Here is a 14,031-nt window from a genome sequence, read left to right as displayed (position 1 = left end):
ATAGGAAAAATGAAGTTTTGGTTTTTTAAGTTTGAAATTATTGAAATTATATTAAAAAAATAAATTTGGGCGAAATTTTATCAAAGTTCTCCATTTTATATACATTCGATTCATAAATCATAAAAACGATATCTTTTTTAAGAATAGATATACAAGAAGAACTATTGGTTTAAGTTTAGTATTGATCGGTCGAAACGATCATTCGCCTCCGTGTAAAAAAAAGAAGGGAATAAATTTTAAATCGGCGGCACGTGGCGGATGGAATTTGATACGGTTAAAAATTGATAACAGCGCAACGATCGGTATGGATGTTTCATGGTTTTAAACGGCGACACGTTTTCAACAAAAGCGTCCAGTATGCAGGTTGCAAATACCCCCAAACGTGCTATTGATTCTTCGGGATATCGCTTTGCTATGTATATATATATATTTGCATCGAACAATCTGTTTCAAACTACAAACTGGAATCCCGTAAATCAAATTTAATGATCCTCTGGTCTCTCGGTAACCCAGTGGTGTTATGGTCTTAATAAACTCTCCCTTCCGGCTCGTCGTCCAAATATTTCGAGAAAAAAAAATTGCCTTAATTATAATTAATTATATCGAATACCTTCGCGTTGGAATTCGCCTCTCCTACGCCGCCTTCTAACGCTGCGCTGTTTCGATATTAATTAACGAATACAATCGAACGTTAACAGATATCAAACGAAACGTTTGAAACACGTTTGATTCGTGGCCGATGATTGGCCAATTTTAATAAAATCGAACGTGTTTTTGAACCGCGTTACTATTATATCGCTTCCTTGTTGTAGTTGTGTATGCTCTGTCTATTTATCTCAAGGCGAATGTCTCGAGAAGATGAACTTGAGAGAGGAATGTTCTTGCAAAAGTTGTTTGATGACGAGGAAAGTCAGTAATATGAGTATTATAGTTTTTTTTTTATTTTCAGGTAAAATGATTCTGTAAAACGATTTCAGTGATATATCAATTTTAATAATATGCACACGAAATTCGATAAGATAAATAAGAAAGTGTAGTCACCGAGTCATCTGAGAGATTTAGAAAATGTTTTTCTATAAAACGTAACATTTTTATTTTATACTCTTTTTGTTTATTTATTTATTTTTTCTTTCCTCCTCGTATAAACTCATCGTCTAACCTCAATTATTGCGATATTTACCGGTATTAGATCGGTGGATTGCCTTAGTTGGTGGATCCCCTAACAAGATCAGAAGGAAACATTTCCCTCCTTTTATTATATCATCGCAATAACCAACTTTTCTCGCTGATAGCGCTCATGTAGAAACATAAACGAAGAACTGCTTGAAACAATAAAATGAATGTGAGAAGTACTGTACTTGACTTGCAAATTTCATTATTCCATTCTCAGCAAAATGCATAATAAATAACGTATACTACGGAGACATAAACGCGAAACCACTTTTCTAATTTATCCTGTGCCCCTTTGTAATCTGTATCGTGAATCGAGAAAAATAATTTGTTTGTCAAAATAATTTGGTCGAACAGCTTGTTCCATTATGATGATTAATCTAGAATTCTAATAATATAAAAAGAAGATGATTCGTGTAAAATTAACTTTTGAATGCCACGAAAGCTTTAAAGTTTTTATTCATTTTGACTGATCACATCAATTATGATATAATTTCCCTTAATTATTCTTTCATTTCTTTTTACTGAATTCAGATTTTAACAACTCTATTCAAACGCAATCGCTACAAAAGACAATTTTTTTTTTTTTACAAATCATAAATACCAAGCAGAAAAGTATTATTCCAACCCCTGCACAAACTTTCTTGATAAAGGACGAAAGTTTTCGCGAGGGAACGACACGAAGGGATCGACGTCTAAGATTCCATTTCCACCTGTGCTGAAACACGCTACATTTAACGTTTCCCGCGGTTGCCAAAGTCTAATTAAACGCGCCTAAAACAACCAAAGTTTCGGTGTTTCAATAGCAAGTGCAAGTTTCGCAAGAATTCAACACCGGTTCAAGCCTTCTCGCTCGATAAATCTTGTCCTCGAATCCTCCAGATTATTCCCTCCCTCTCTCCCCCTCCTCCCAAACCAGCTCGTATCTCCCTCCCTATCGCACAATGCGCTTAATTCGTCGCAATGAGCAACGTGCAATCAGCAAATCTCCCCTTTTTCCTTTCGCCTCAGTCGCCTCCTCCGCTGCGTAACGAGGAATTAGATCCGTAAACGCTTATGCAAACACTGCTAATTCACTTTCTAATCCGTTCCTTCGAGTTCGAGTTTCGCTACCAAGAGGAGAGGCAAGAGGTTGAAGAGGTGGTTTCCTAGGTTTGAGAGTGAGGTGGGTTGGTGGTTGAGTTTTTTTTTTTTTTTTTTTTGATGAGAAGGAATTTCTGGAAAGGTTAGAGATAGTTTCGTGGTTGGAAATATCTGTTAAATTCGTTTTCGATGATTCGTTTCACAGGCTAAAAGATTGAAAGGAATATTCTTGTTTCTAGTTTTTTATAGAATATCAGGTTGTGCATAGATTATAGGGATATTGTTAATGTATTCGTCGAACATTTTCAGAGGTGTTTGGTGTATAAAACTGGTGTCAGTTGAGAGTTAAAAGTGAAACGAATATTTCTGTTTCCAGTTTTTATAGAATATCAGGTTGTGCATAGATTATATATAGGGGATGTTAATGTATTCGTCGAATATTTTCAGAGGATTGATGTATAAAAATATTAGTTATTTATAAATAATTTAAGTTGAATGGCAATAGATGCTATAATATGATGTAGAGAGAGAGAGAGAGAGAGAGAGAGAACGATCTATTTGCGTCTCGCTTCGCCTAACTTCGCAAACTTCAATTGATTTTAGGTTAATTTAAGTAAAGTTTGACTTTTATACACCAAGTTTCGTATTTGTTTCGATCTCTAGAATCATTCCATCGAAATATATGTATTCATACCCTGTATATAAAAAAGAAATTTTGTCCTTTGGATATATAGACTTCATAGTTCTATTTGGTATCTATTTGCTATCGAACGTATGTCTAAAAATCATCAAAATCCATGAAAAACATTCTACGTTGATAGTCGCGTCGCAGCTTTCAATAGATGGATGTACAAAAAAAAAAGATTTGTGTATTTTAAAAAAAGTCGAAATCACTTTGATATTTCCAACAAAAAGATTTTTCGATTTTTCGGCGCAAAAATTTATTTTTATTCATTTACACGTACTCGAAATTACTATTTACCAGATAAAAATAAAAATTCCCTATGCAATATATTACACAACTAATTCGGTTTCGTCGGAATTAACGAATCTTACTGCTTTCGAAAATCAAGCAACACTAAAAACACGAGAAAATTCATCATCGAGCAACGTTTATCCATACTTTCTCCATTATCTCCTATATCCCGCGATCTCGTCGTCGATCGGCTCTTGTCCCCAAACAACGCGTCCCATTCTTCACCGCCGAGCACCCGATTTCTCCCCGCAAAGACGTTATATCGATTCGTCGGAGGAACGAGATCGAAGACACGAGGTCCGCCGACACTTACGTCATGCAATTTTCTCCATGGACGAGACGTTCGACGCTATTATCCTGAAAGCTCGCCGCGAGAGGATCCATTCTGGCCGCCTACTTCACGGAACAATGGCGGCGGGGGCTTTAAAACCGCCTTGAAAACGAGGGGGAGAGAGAGAAAGAGAGGAGAGAGAGAGAGAGAGAGAGGGGCTCCGCTGGAAAACGTGCCGTTTTAGCCTGTTAAACGCGTGGGAATTGTCACGGAGTGCTCGTAATTCCTGAAAGAGCGGGGAGAGAAGGTTTGTTTGCGCTCGAAAGGGGGCCACCAGCGACAGCTTAAGGCTTTTTCCCCCTTGGCTGGATTATTTTCCGCGAAACAAATCGTGCTGATAACGTGACCAACTTCGTGAACCCGTTTTCCATGCCTGTGTAATCCGGCGCGAGGCATCGTGGTGTCGCTTCGCTGACGTTGCGGAAAAATAGAAAGCGAGAGGAGAGAGAGAGACTCGCTTCCACTCTTTTCTCGCCATCGTGAAACCTGTCGAGCTTGTTCTTTTCAACGGGATATCGTTGGTCGAATGAATGTTTAAGCTTTCACCCAGCGGGGAAGTGAAATGGGTAAAGGGTGACAAAAGTTGGCGGTTTCGTTTAATCATCGCGATTGTCGCGATACGTTCGGCGAGGCGACGACTGCTTTACCTACCGCGATAAACAGGCGAAATCGGTTTTCGATCGGTAATCCGGATAAATCGGATTTTTATTGACGCGTTTATTCCATTGAAAATGTTTCATTGATCGAATTTTTGCTGTATGTTGGCAATTTAATACGGGATAATTGCTATGTGTACGCAGCGATTATGTATTAAAAAATATATGGCAACACGGGTTAATTGAAGATTTTTCGAGTAATCCGAAGTAATATTTTTCTTTGCGAAAAATTTCGTTTTTATTATTTATTATATACGTATATAATTATGCTTTTGTTATTAATGAATGTTAACAATATTTTTGATCAGACTACCACATCTATATCGATAGATGATTCAAACTTTTATTCTTCTTCCTGATAATTTCATGATAATCTCCTAAAATGAATCCTAATATTAAAGAGGGATTGCATTTTGATTAATCATCAGGTATTTCCTCAACTTAATATCCTTTAGTTACTGGACGATGAATAACAGAAATTTTCAATAATATTATTATCAATTTAATAATGTTTTAGTAAATTTAGTCTTCGGTTATGACATATCTTCGACAATAATATTATAATTTATAGCAATCACAGTGTAATAAATATATCTTAGTCTCTCATTTATCCTCACGATTTATAATAATGAAAATTCTATCACGATTTTTAATACAAAACGTGTGAATCTTACGTAATGATCAACTTATTAAGGATTAATATTCATGATCAGAAATTTTATATATATATATATATAATTACATCCCATAAGGTCATTGCTCATTTAACGCTATACCGACATTTGATCGGCATCAATATATATTCGCAACATTAACATTCATCAAATCCTCTCGGCTATATTTAATACTCTCCATGGAATTCGACGATCCCAAAGCCAAGTCAAAATCGAATTCGCATAAACGAAATTAATGAAATTCAAATCCATCGTTATCCCTTCGATTCAATTTTCCAATCGTTAAAGCTATACCCAAAGCTTTGACTTATGATAAAGGGGGAAAAAGGGAAATCATAAATATTGATTCATAATAAAATTGTAATAATAACAAATTTAAATTAACTGACTTTCAATCTCTCAATGAATGTGTCGAAACCGCGAGATATAATATCTTTTTCCCTTGAACACTTGAAAGTTCCTCTACAATTCATCGATTTTTCCAAGAATAATTTGTTTCTACACTTGTTTATTAAAGAGATATAAATTCCTCGAAATCCTCTTATCTACAAGCTTTTAATCCATGACCAATTGAAAAACAACAAATTGACATAAATACAAAAAATACTAGACTACAAGTAATATCATTTTCCGAAACGCAGAAACAAATATTGAAGAATTAAAAATTCTTGAAAAAAAAAAAAAAAACCGAATTTAAACACGCGTCGCGATTAAAATTATATTTCCCTGGAATCGAGATTAAAAACCGAGAGGGAAAACTTTCTAACCGCTTATAATTCGTCTATCGATAAATGGCGAACCATCGCGGACACGGCGCCTCCCTTTGTGCCGACACGCCCGCCCAAGAATGGATCGTTTTACAATAGGTATTCAGGATCGGGAACAAAAGTTAGCATTGGACGAGGGCTCGGATTTCCACGCCGCGCTTCCACGCGTTGCTTAAAGCCTCGCGTGCCCCGGCCAACTTTAAATTGCGCCTCCCCAACTTTCCCCGGCTTTTCACAAGATACATAACTTGGGAAGAAAGGCCTCCCCCCCCACTCTTTGCCCCCGGGGGTTTATACGCGCAGCCCTCGCTCACGATGATGATCACGGTGAAATTACCCTGTAACGCGACCCTCCTTCCCCTCTCCCCTCCTTAATACGCCCGGCCATTTTGCCAGTTTATCGTTTGTTTAAGAGTCACGGTGGATGGGTTACAGGGGAACGATCAATCGGGGAAAATTTGACAAGGAAGAAAGTTTTTAACGAGTTTAGATTAGTGGGATTAATGGAATGAAATTAAAAAAAAGAAGAAGAATTTCGATGGTTTGAATTCGAAGGGTTGGTAAAATTGTTGGAAACTCGAATTGGGAGTGGGAGTGAAAATTGGTGGATGAGAGATTTGCTGTAAATTAGGGAGGAGGGGAGGGAGGGGGGGGGGAAGTTTTAACGAGGACGAAAAATGGACAGTCTTTCGTCTGAGGAATAATTTTTAAAGTCGAGCAGCATTTCGAGCACTTTTGTTGTGTGAAAAGTTTTCTCGAAAGTTTCTCAGAAAACTTTTGCCATGTTTTCGAACGATGCCTCGATGCCTTTAAAAATCAATCGAAAAGGATATCGTCGCGAGTATTTAATTCGCGTATAAATTTCTTTCCTCCGTGGGAAATGAAGAAAAAATATATATATCCTCAGGCCAGGTATTTCTCGTTTGTTCGACAAGCGAACGACGCGTGTAACAGGATTTGACCGATTGAACGGTTGAAGATTTAATGTATCAGAGATGATTCGATTCGATGATGAAAAATGGAGGGGAGGAGGGGAGGGAAAAGGGAAGAATAATGAGCAAGTGGATAATTTACAACCGACGTTTGAGTTTCACAGATGCGCTGGATTCGTTGGAAAAAAACCTTTCATAATTTAGCGACACTATCGATCCTTCCGTATCCGAGTCGGTGCCGATTTATACACGTTTTTCAGACGCGTGAAAACGGACGTTTGCTTGGATTACCAGGAAAATTTGTGAGTATAAGCGGAACCTGTAATTCTCGTTATCGATCGAAAAACACGTGAATCTTCTCTCGTTGATAATCGAAAACGGGAGTTCAAATTAAATAAATTCGAAACATCGAGTTAAACCCTTTCTTTCGTATTTTTTACGCAAATGTGTAAAGGTATTTTTTTTTTTTTTTTTTTTTTTTATAATAACATATATCAATACTTTTTATTCCAATATTGTACGAACAAACGAAGAGATGAAATTAATACAATGAAAATATCTGTAATATAAATGGCATGAAACGTTTACATAGGGAGCAACACAGTATTGCATTCGCGTAGCGTAAATTACACAGTTACCTAACTATCACGCAACGATAAATAATACACGTATTTATTACCCTATAAACTATACGTATAATTTATTAAAGATCGTAGACAAGAGAAATTTTAGGAGAATCGTGGTGTTAAAAATCGAAAGAAATTGTTTAAACATTTGATACGAAACGATTATTCCGTCGATTATTACTTTTTCGAAGGGCCAACACCATCTAAGGCCTCCACTCCCTAAACCAGAAAATTTACCACGAAGGGACGAGAGGAGATCACGGTAAGGTTGAGTGCGTTTAAGGTCGGCGCGACGGGTCAAATTAACAGGATATTGAAATTAATCCGTTCTGAATGACCCGAGGCTCATCCATCTTGGCCAGGGAGCTGCACAACCTGTCTGCCCCCCCTTCACATCCCCTTTCGCCCGGCCGTTCCACGTTCACCGGTTACACCTCCGTTGATTTTACCCGATGATGGAGAGTTTACGTTCATCTTGGGGCTACGACTGTCAAACTCTAAACCTATTACTCCCCCCCCTCGTAAGATATTGAATTACTCTTCCGCCTCACCTGTTAGAGTTGACGAACCAAGCCTTAACTCGTGGATCGGTTGCGAGGTTACTTACTCTCTTTGCCTCGCCTCGTTATTGATTCTTCAACGTGAGTGAATTATTAATTATTTCTGTTAATTATCGTGTCCCGTTTAACGATAATTTTTGAAACTCGAGGGAAATTATTATGGAGAATTATTGTCGAGCGAGAATGATGAATGCACAAAGGTAAATTGGAAATGTAAGATAGAAAATTTACGCGAAATCGACTAATTTCTGATTGGATACGAATTGATGATGGACAGGTAAATGTAGTAAATGTAAAGAGAAAAGAGTGTTTGCTCGTTTTTAGAGCTTATTTTCTTTTTTTTTTTTTTTTTTTTGGAAAATAAAGAAAATTGAATACGCGATTTTTTAATTCTTGATTAAAAATTCTTTAACGAAATTTTCTAAATAAAAACTTTTATTCTATAGTTTTCGAAAATTTCAAGTGTATTTTACGTATTTTTAAATTTGGTTTTCTCGAAAAAAAGTAATACAAGCTTAGTGCAAAAAATTGTACGTACGGAAATCTTCCTCATTTTTTGGAATATTGTTTTTCATATACTCGATGTAACAATTGTTTTCGTTCGAAGCAAATAGTTCTTCGTTTTTTTCTTTATTATTTCATAAATATATATATATATATATAAATCGACAATTTAAAGATAATTTGATATTTATAAATAGCCTGTTTTGGTTGATATTTTGACAAGCAATGATTCGTTGTTCCGCGTTAAATATTTCCAAACTTGTCCAATTGTCAACTTGTTAATTCGACAGCTGTTATCCGGTAATTGACCGTCGTCTCGAGCGATTAACAATTCGCACCCATCGTCGATAAATAATTAATGATCAATGTCCAAGGTGCAATGCATTTTTTTGGGATCGAAGGGACGATGGAAAAAATTTTTTTTTGCGTAAACATTGCGTCGAATTGGAAATGATTGATCCATCCAAGTGGCGTAATAACATTTTTTGCATTGTATTTATCGTACAACAACAAAATATCTAAATAATCAATTTTTCGAGCAGTAATAAAATATTATATGTAAACTTTATAATATCTCTAGTGGATTTTTATCGAAATATTCTGCGTAAATATTTTGCATATTATAATAGCGTAATAAATACCATATGGGAAACAAACGGGGGGAGGGACGCAAAAAATATTTCCACGATACAACGAAATTTATAACATCATAGGTAATTCAAATTTTTAAAATGTTATTAATTCTAGTTAAAGGAGGGTAAAAAGAATAATCAATTATGAAATTCTTTTCCTTCCCACGAATAATCACGAACAATTGAAAAGATATAACGAGTTGTAGTTGCTACTACGTCTAACGAAAGGAAATTACAAATAAAAAGCGTTTAACGCAACGTTGAACCTCAATGCGTTACAACGTATCAAATATTTTCATTCGTTATTCCGTTTTATTAATTTAGACGTCCCCATTCAAAATTAATAAACATTTCGAAGGGTAGTAAACATTTTATCACCAGCAAAAACACGGGGCGGGTGGTCCCGATGAAATTTTCGATGGAATAAAAAGCAATAACGCGATAAAATTAATATTTCACGCGTTTCAACCATCGCATTGTTGATGGTTTCGAAAAAGAGGCAAGGTAATTCCGGATCGGGGTATTCGTTAGCCGATGACGATCGATCCAAATTAATGCAAATGAAGCCAGTAATTTGATCTCGTTGTACGTTGGACGCAGTAGTAGCGGAACGTTATAAATCAGACCCTAACAGGTTCTGAGTCTCGACGTCTGACGTAAGGGCACTTGATATCCGAGCGTGTCGCAAGATTGCCATTGATATTCGCCCCTGATAATCGAGATTTATTTGGGAGGGGAATTAATTTATCGTATCGAAAAAAATCCCTGCACTGTATCGTTTAACGCGATGGTTTATGCATTTTTTCGGAGATGTGATTTTTTTTTTTTTTTTTTACGGTTATCGAACCTCTGCCGTGAATTCGAATCGAACAGAATGTGAAATTACAATATGCGCACACGATACACAACGAAATTGTTATCGAGCATTCGTTTATCACGTTAGGGAAATTAGTTTTCGGTGTCGTAATGTTGTATTATAACCGTTAATGGAAATTGTTCCGAATCGCGATAAATCGCGCGACCAAATCGACTAATGATATTTACAAGTTGTTCGCTTTATTAGGAAATGTTTCATCGAAGTTGCAAAATATCCAAATTAATCTTTCGTTTTCTCTAATTAATCCGCTTTTCCATATACGTTACGTTATGATAAAAAAGAAGAATTAATTTTCTGTATCCCGGATCATTTATTCGAATTTTCTTCGAATTTTTACAAAGGATTAAACTATCGAATAGATTCATAGAAGAAAAATTCGTCTGAATCTTTCTTGAGAAGGTCGAGGGTACAAATTGAATCTATTCCAATGCGCATCGAGTTCGAAGGTACGAGCCAGGTAAGCGTGGATAATCGATTTTCGATACTCGACGCCACAGTCGTTTTTTTTTTCTCTTTCTTTCTTTCGCCACTTATCAATATTTGATACATAAAGCTAAGAATACACGCAGCTAATCCACGTTCCACACGCAGTTTTGTCACACTATCGTACGGATCAGACGAGTACAGCGCCGTCTATCTCGCCTCCGTAGAATCACGTGACCGAACGAGCCAATGAAACGATCAAAGTCTCTTGGATCTGATGTATAACCTATTTTAAACGCGCTTTCGATCCTCTCATCTTAAATTCACCTCTACGAGATCTCTTTCTTCCATCGTGGTCGCCTCTTTATTCGAATTAAAACTCGAGGCGTCTTTACACGCCTCGATACGCTTATTCGTATTCATCGTCAACGGTTGAGGGAAACCCAACGGGTTTGTCCAACACGAACGGTGTGTTACATCTCTGATCCATGCGCATAGAAATTGCAGCGTAAGCCGCGCGAGGAGTAAGTCGGCAGATTTAGATTAAACGAGGATTAGCCAATGGCAAAACTGTGATTCTCTCTCTCTCTCTCTCTTCTGTTTGATATCCAAGGGAAATACATACGTCGTATATCCGGCCGATACGGAAATTACTCGTACGTCGTTCCGGCACAAATTAGATTGCGAAAGGCACGCGCCGGATACGTCGCCAGACATCTTTCCAGCGACGACTTCCCGTGAGATAAGGAACAAATTGAAACGAAAATGACAAATTCCACCTTGGGCGAAGACACGCTTTGATCCGTGTAGAATGAAATTCTGGGAATTTGGATCAAGATGGAGGGAAATTGAGTAACGTCATGAAATTTATACCCCTTTGGATATAAGGGAACTTGAGAAAGGAAGTTGAAAACCGTCCTCCTCCTATCGGAATTAATTTAAACTCGGAGTTTAGATCGGAGAGGGGAGGTTGTATCCGGATGAAATTTTTCCTCGAAATAAAATTGCGTTTGGCGACTCGGTCAATGTATTAATTTCTCTTGAATAAAATTTTATCTAGTTGAAATCAAATCGAGAATATTTTTTTCTTCTTTCTCCTTTTTTTTCTTTCCTAAATTTTTTTAAATATTTTTTAATTGAACGACGGGGCGGGAGGGGAGGGAAGCGATATTCGTAATATTCGTAGCTGGCAGGTTAATTAAGCAAGTTAAAAAAAAAAAAAAAAAAAAAAAAAGGAAAAAATTGCCTTCCTTTTTCATCGTGGTGAAAACGGTTTCGATCTCGTTAACAAGTTGCACCGATGGCAAATTGGTTTCATCAATTGAAACGAGGTGGCGAGACCAATACGAATTTAAGCCGGAAAGAACCGAGTAATTCAGGTTAATCATGGATTGATTAACAAGCGGCCAATCGATCCACATTAATGCAAATGGAGTCAGTGGTCTGATCGCGTTACATCCTCTGCTATACCTGCAACGCTTGCGAAACGTATAAATCAGCGTTAACAGTTTCGAATCGCAACGTCTGATCCAGCGCCGAGCCCCGCCGAGCTTGACCCTCACCCTGAAAACATTCCTGCAATTTATCCATAACGAATCCATGGTCGAAATCGTTCGTTTCATTTTCATGAAATTCAGCAAAACGAATCCAATCGGGAGTAGATCGATTTTTCTTCGCCCGTCTCTCATATTCTTTTTTGCCCGTTAATAAACTTTGAGCGAAGTTAACGGTTCCTTCTCATCATCTCGTCGAGGGGAAACACCCTTTCGAAAGTTTGCTCGTTCAAAGAGATGAATTCGGTAAATTCTCGTTAGTATCGGGTAATCATTTACATCTCGTATAAAATCAATTCTATCAAGCTTCCCTCTTCGACCATCCATCTCGAAACTTGATCGATCGACTTTTCCACAACTAACCAACAAACTCGAAACATCTCTCTCGCGGTATTTGTAGGAGGGAAGCCGCTTAATCCCTTCTCGAAAGAATCTAAAGAGGAACCGCAAAAGCCACGAAAGCCAGATCTGAACGTGGTTTCTTTCCTCCCCGATCCCCTTCCCTCCGTTCGTATAAAGTAAACAAAGCCGGTCTCGTTGCAATGCAAATTCACAACAGTTCTTGCGATTACAAAGCCATTAAAGAGCAGCCTATGCAAATGAACGGGCGTTCATACGGCTCCAGTTATATCTCTGCCTCGTCTTTCCTTTTGTTCTTCCTCTGTTCTTTTTCTTTCCTCATCTCTCTGCTTTCTCTCGCAGGTATTACCTGGCCACAACGGAGGAGGAATCCGCGGTCCAGCATTTGTACAGGATATCGACGAAGGGCACGAGCGATCCAAGGGGGTCCAAGTGTTTGACCTGCGCTATCGTTCGGGAAACGGACAGGAATAGATGTCTTTACAACACCGCCAAGTTTTCCACCGATCACTCCAACTACGTGCTCACTTGTGCCGGGCCCGGGGTGCCTGACATCTCCATTTACAACGAGGTAAGTGGCTGTTCCATCGCTGGATCTTCAGAACGATCTTCCCTTTCTTCGCCGATTCTTTTGTTTCTTTTCTTTTTTCTTTTTCTTTTTTTTTTTCTTTTTCCTCTCGGGCAATCTCTCTTAAGAGAAATTATTTCGTTCAATTTTTGATAAATTATTATATTATGTTCGTCATTTCTGACGAAAATGTTGGTTTAGATGTTGGTGAAATTTGAGTAAAGTTTTTTGTATAGCAGTTGGAGATAAATTGGAAAATTAAAAAATTCGCGATTTATTCAGAATCGTGATTAACGATTGATTCGAGATTAAAAATTAAAATCTACGTTAATTTTAACCAGCCTCCATTTTATCGATAATTGTCGATGTCCCTTGAAAATTTATTCAATTCCATGAATATTTTATAATACTGGCTGATATATTTCGCACAAATAGAATTCTATTGTAATGAAAATCGTTTAAAAATATAATTCGTAATGTTCTCGTTTCCTTTAATACGAAACTATAAAATTATATAGTTTTAGAATCGTTTTAAAATTCTTTCGATGGTAAAATGCCAATAATTGAACGAAAAGAATAATATTCTTTCAAACTTCACCTGCTATTTCATTCTTACTTCACGCCTCGATGAAATTGGCAGGTTGGACGTATTTCACCGTTGGTTATACTCTATCTCTGAAAAGTATCAAATCCATTTTGACTGCCGCGAATATCTGTTTGGATTTGGCGAATTTTAATCCCAGAAATCCGATATAATTTTTCCAACTACGTTACGTTTATAAAATATACATTTCCATTTCTGGCAAGTCTCATTGAATAAATTCATTCAATTTTCAAAAAATTCGTTTCAATTTTCTTCTTCTCAAACAAAAAAAATGACGATCAATAGTGTGACAGAAATTGAATATTCGAAACTAATCAATTATTATGGCTGCTTTTCTTTTAAATTTAATCATATTTTCATATTAATCAACAATCGTTAAAATTGCAAATTTTCTTCGTATTAAATTATAATTAAGTGGTCCGTTCGAAATATTTTATTAATTAACATCCAGTACTGGTAACGTACTGGTAACAGTACGATAAATTTTCAAAAATTAATCTTCATTGATAAAAGATACAATGTTTCAGGAAACATCACTATATATAGGATATACTCTTTTACTTAGCCAAAAAATGCATAAAAATATTGTCTTGTAACACATCTCCTCCGATCTTAACGAAATTAACTAAATATACTTCGCTTGAAAATAAGAAAAGCAATAAATCTCTGGTAACCGTAATTGTATATTTACACAATTCTTCGCTTTATCCTGTCGCAACAATCAAAATCTGAATA

The 14,031-nt window shown here is 36.8% G+C and overlaps 1 protein-coding gene across 7 annotated transcripts in view; it reads left to right on the top strand.

Annotated features, from left to right (window-relative positions):
• The window catches only part of LOC100867828 (venom dipeptidyl peptidase 4), a 214,324-nt gene that overhangs the window by 175,668 nt on the left and 24,625 nt on the right, over positions 1-14,031 (top strand). For all 7 annotated transcript variants that reach the window (XM_086902911.1, XM_086902914.1, XM_086902912.1 and 4 more), the window contains one exon: positions 12,467-12,695. In XM_086902911.1, the coding sequence (XP_086759037.1) occupies positions 12,467-12,695 (229 nt within the window). The remainder of the gene's footprint in view (positions 1-12,466; positions 12,696-14,031) is intronic.

Source organism: Apis florea, unplaced genomic scaffold (assembly GCF_048593485.1).
Source record: "Apis florea isolate Af1SG1 unplaced genomic scaffold, ASM4859348v1 contig_2274_pilon, whole genome shotgun sequence".
Taxonomy (NCBI): domain Eukaryota; kingdom Metazoa; phylum Arthropoda; class Insecta; order Hymenoptera; family Apidae; genus Apis; species Apis florea.
Note: the sequence above shows the minus strand (reverse complement) of the source record. Positions and strands in the feature narration are given on the sequence as shown.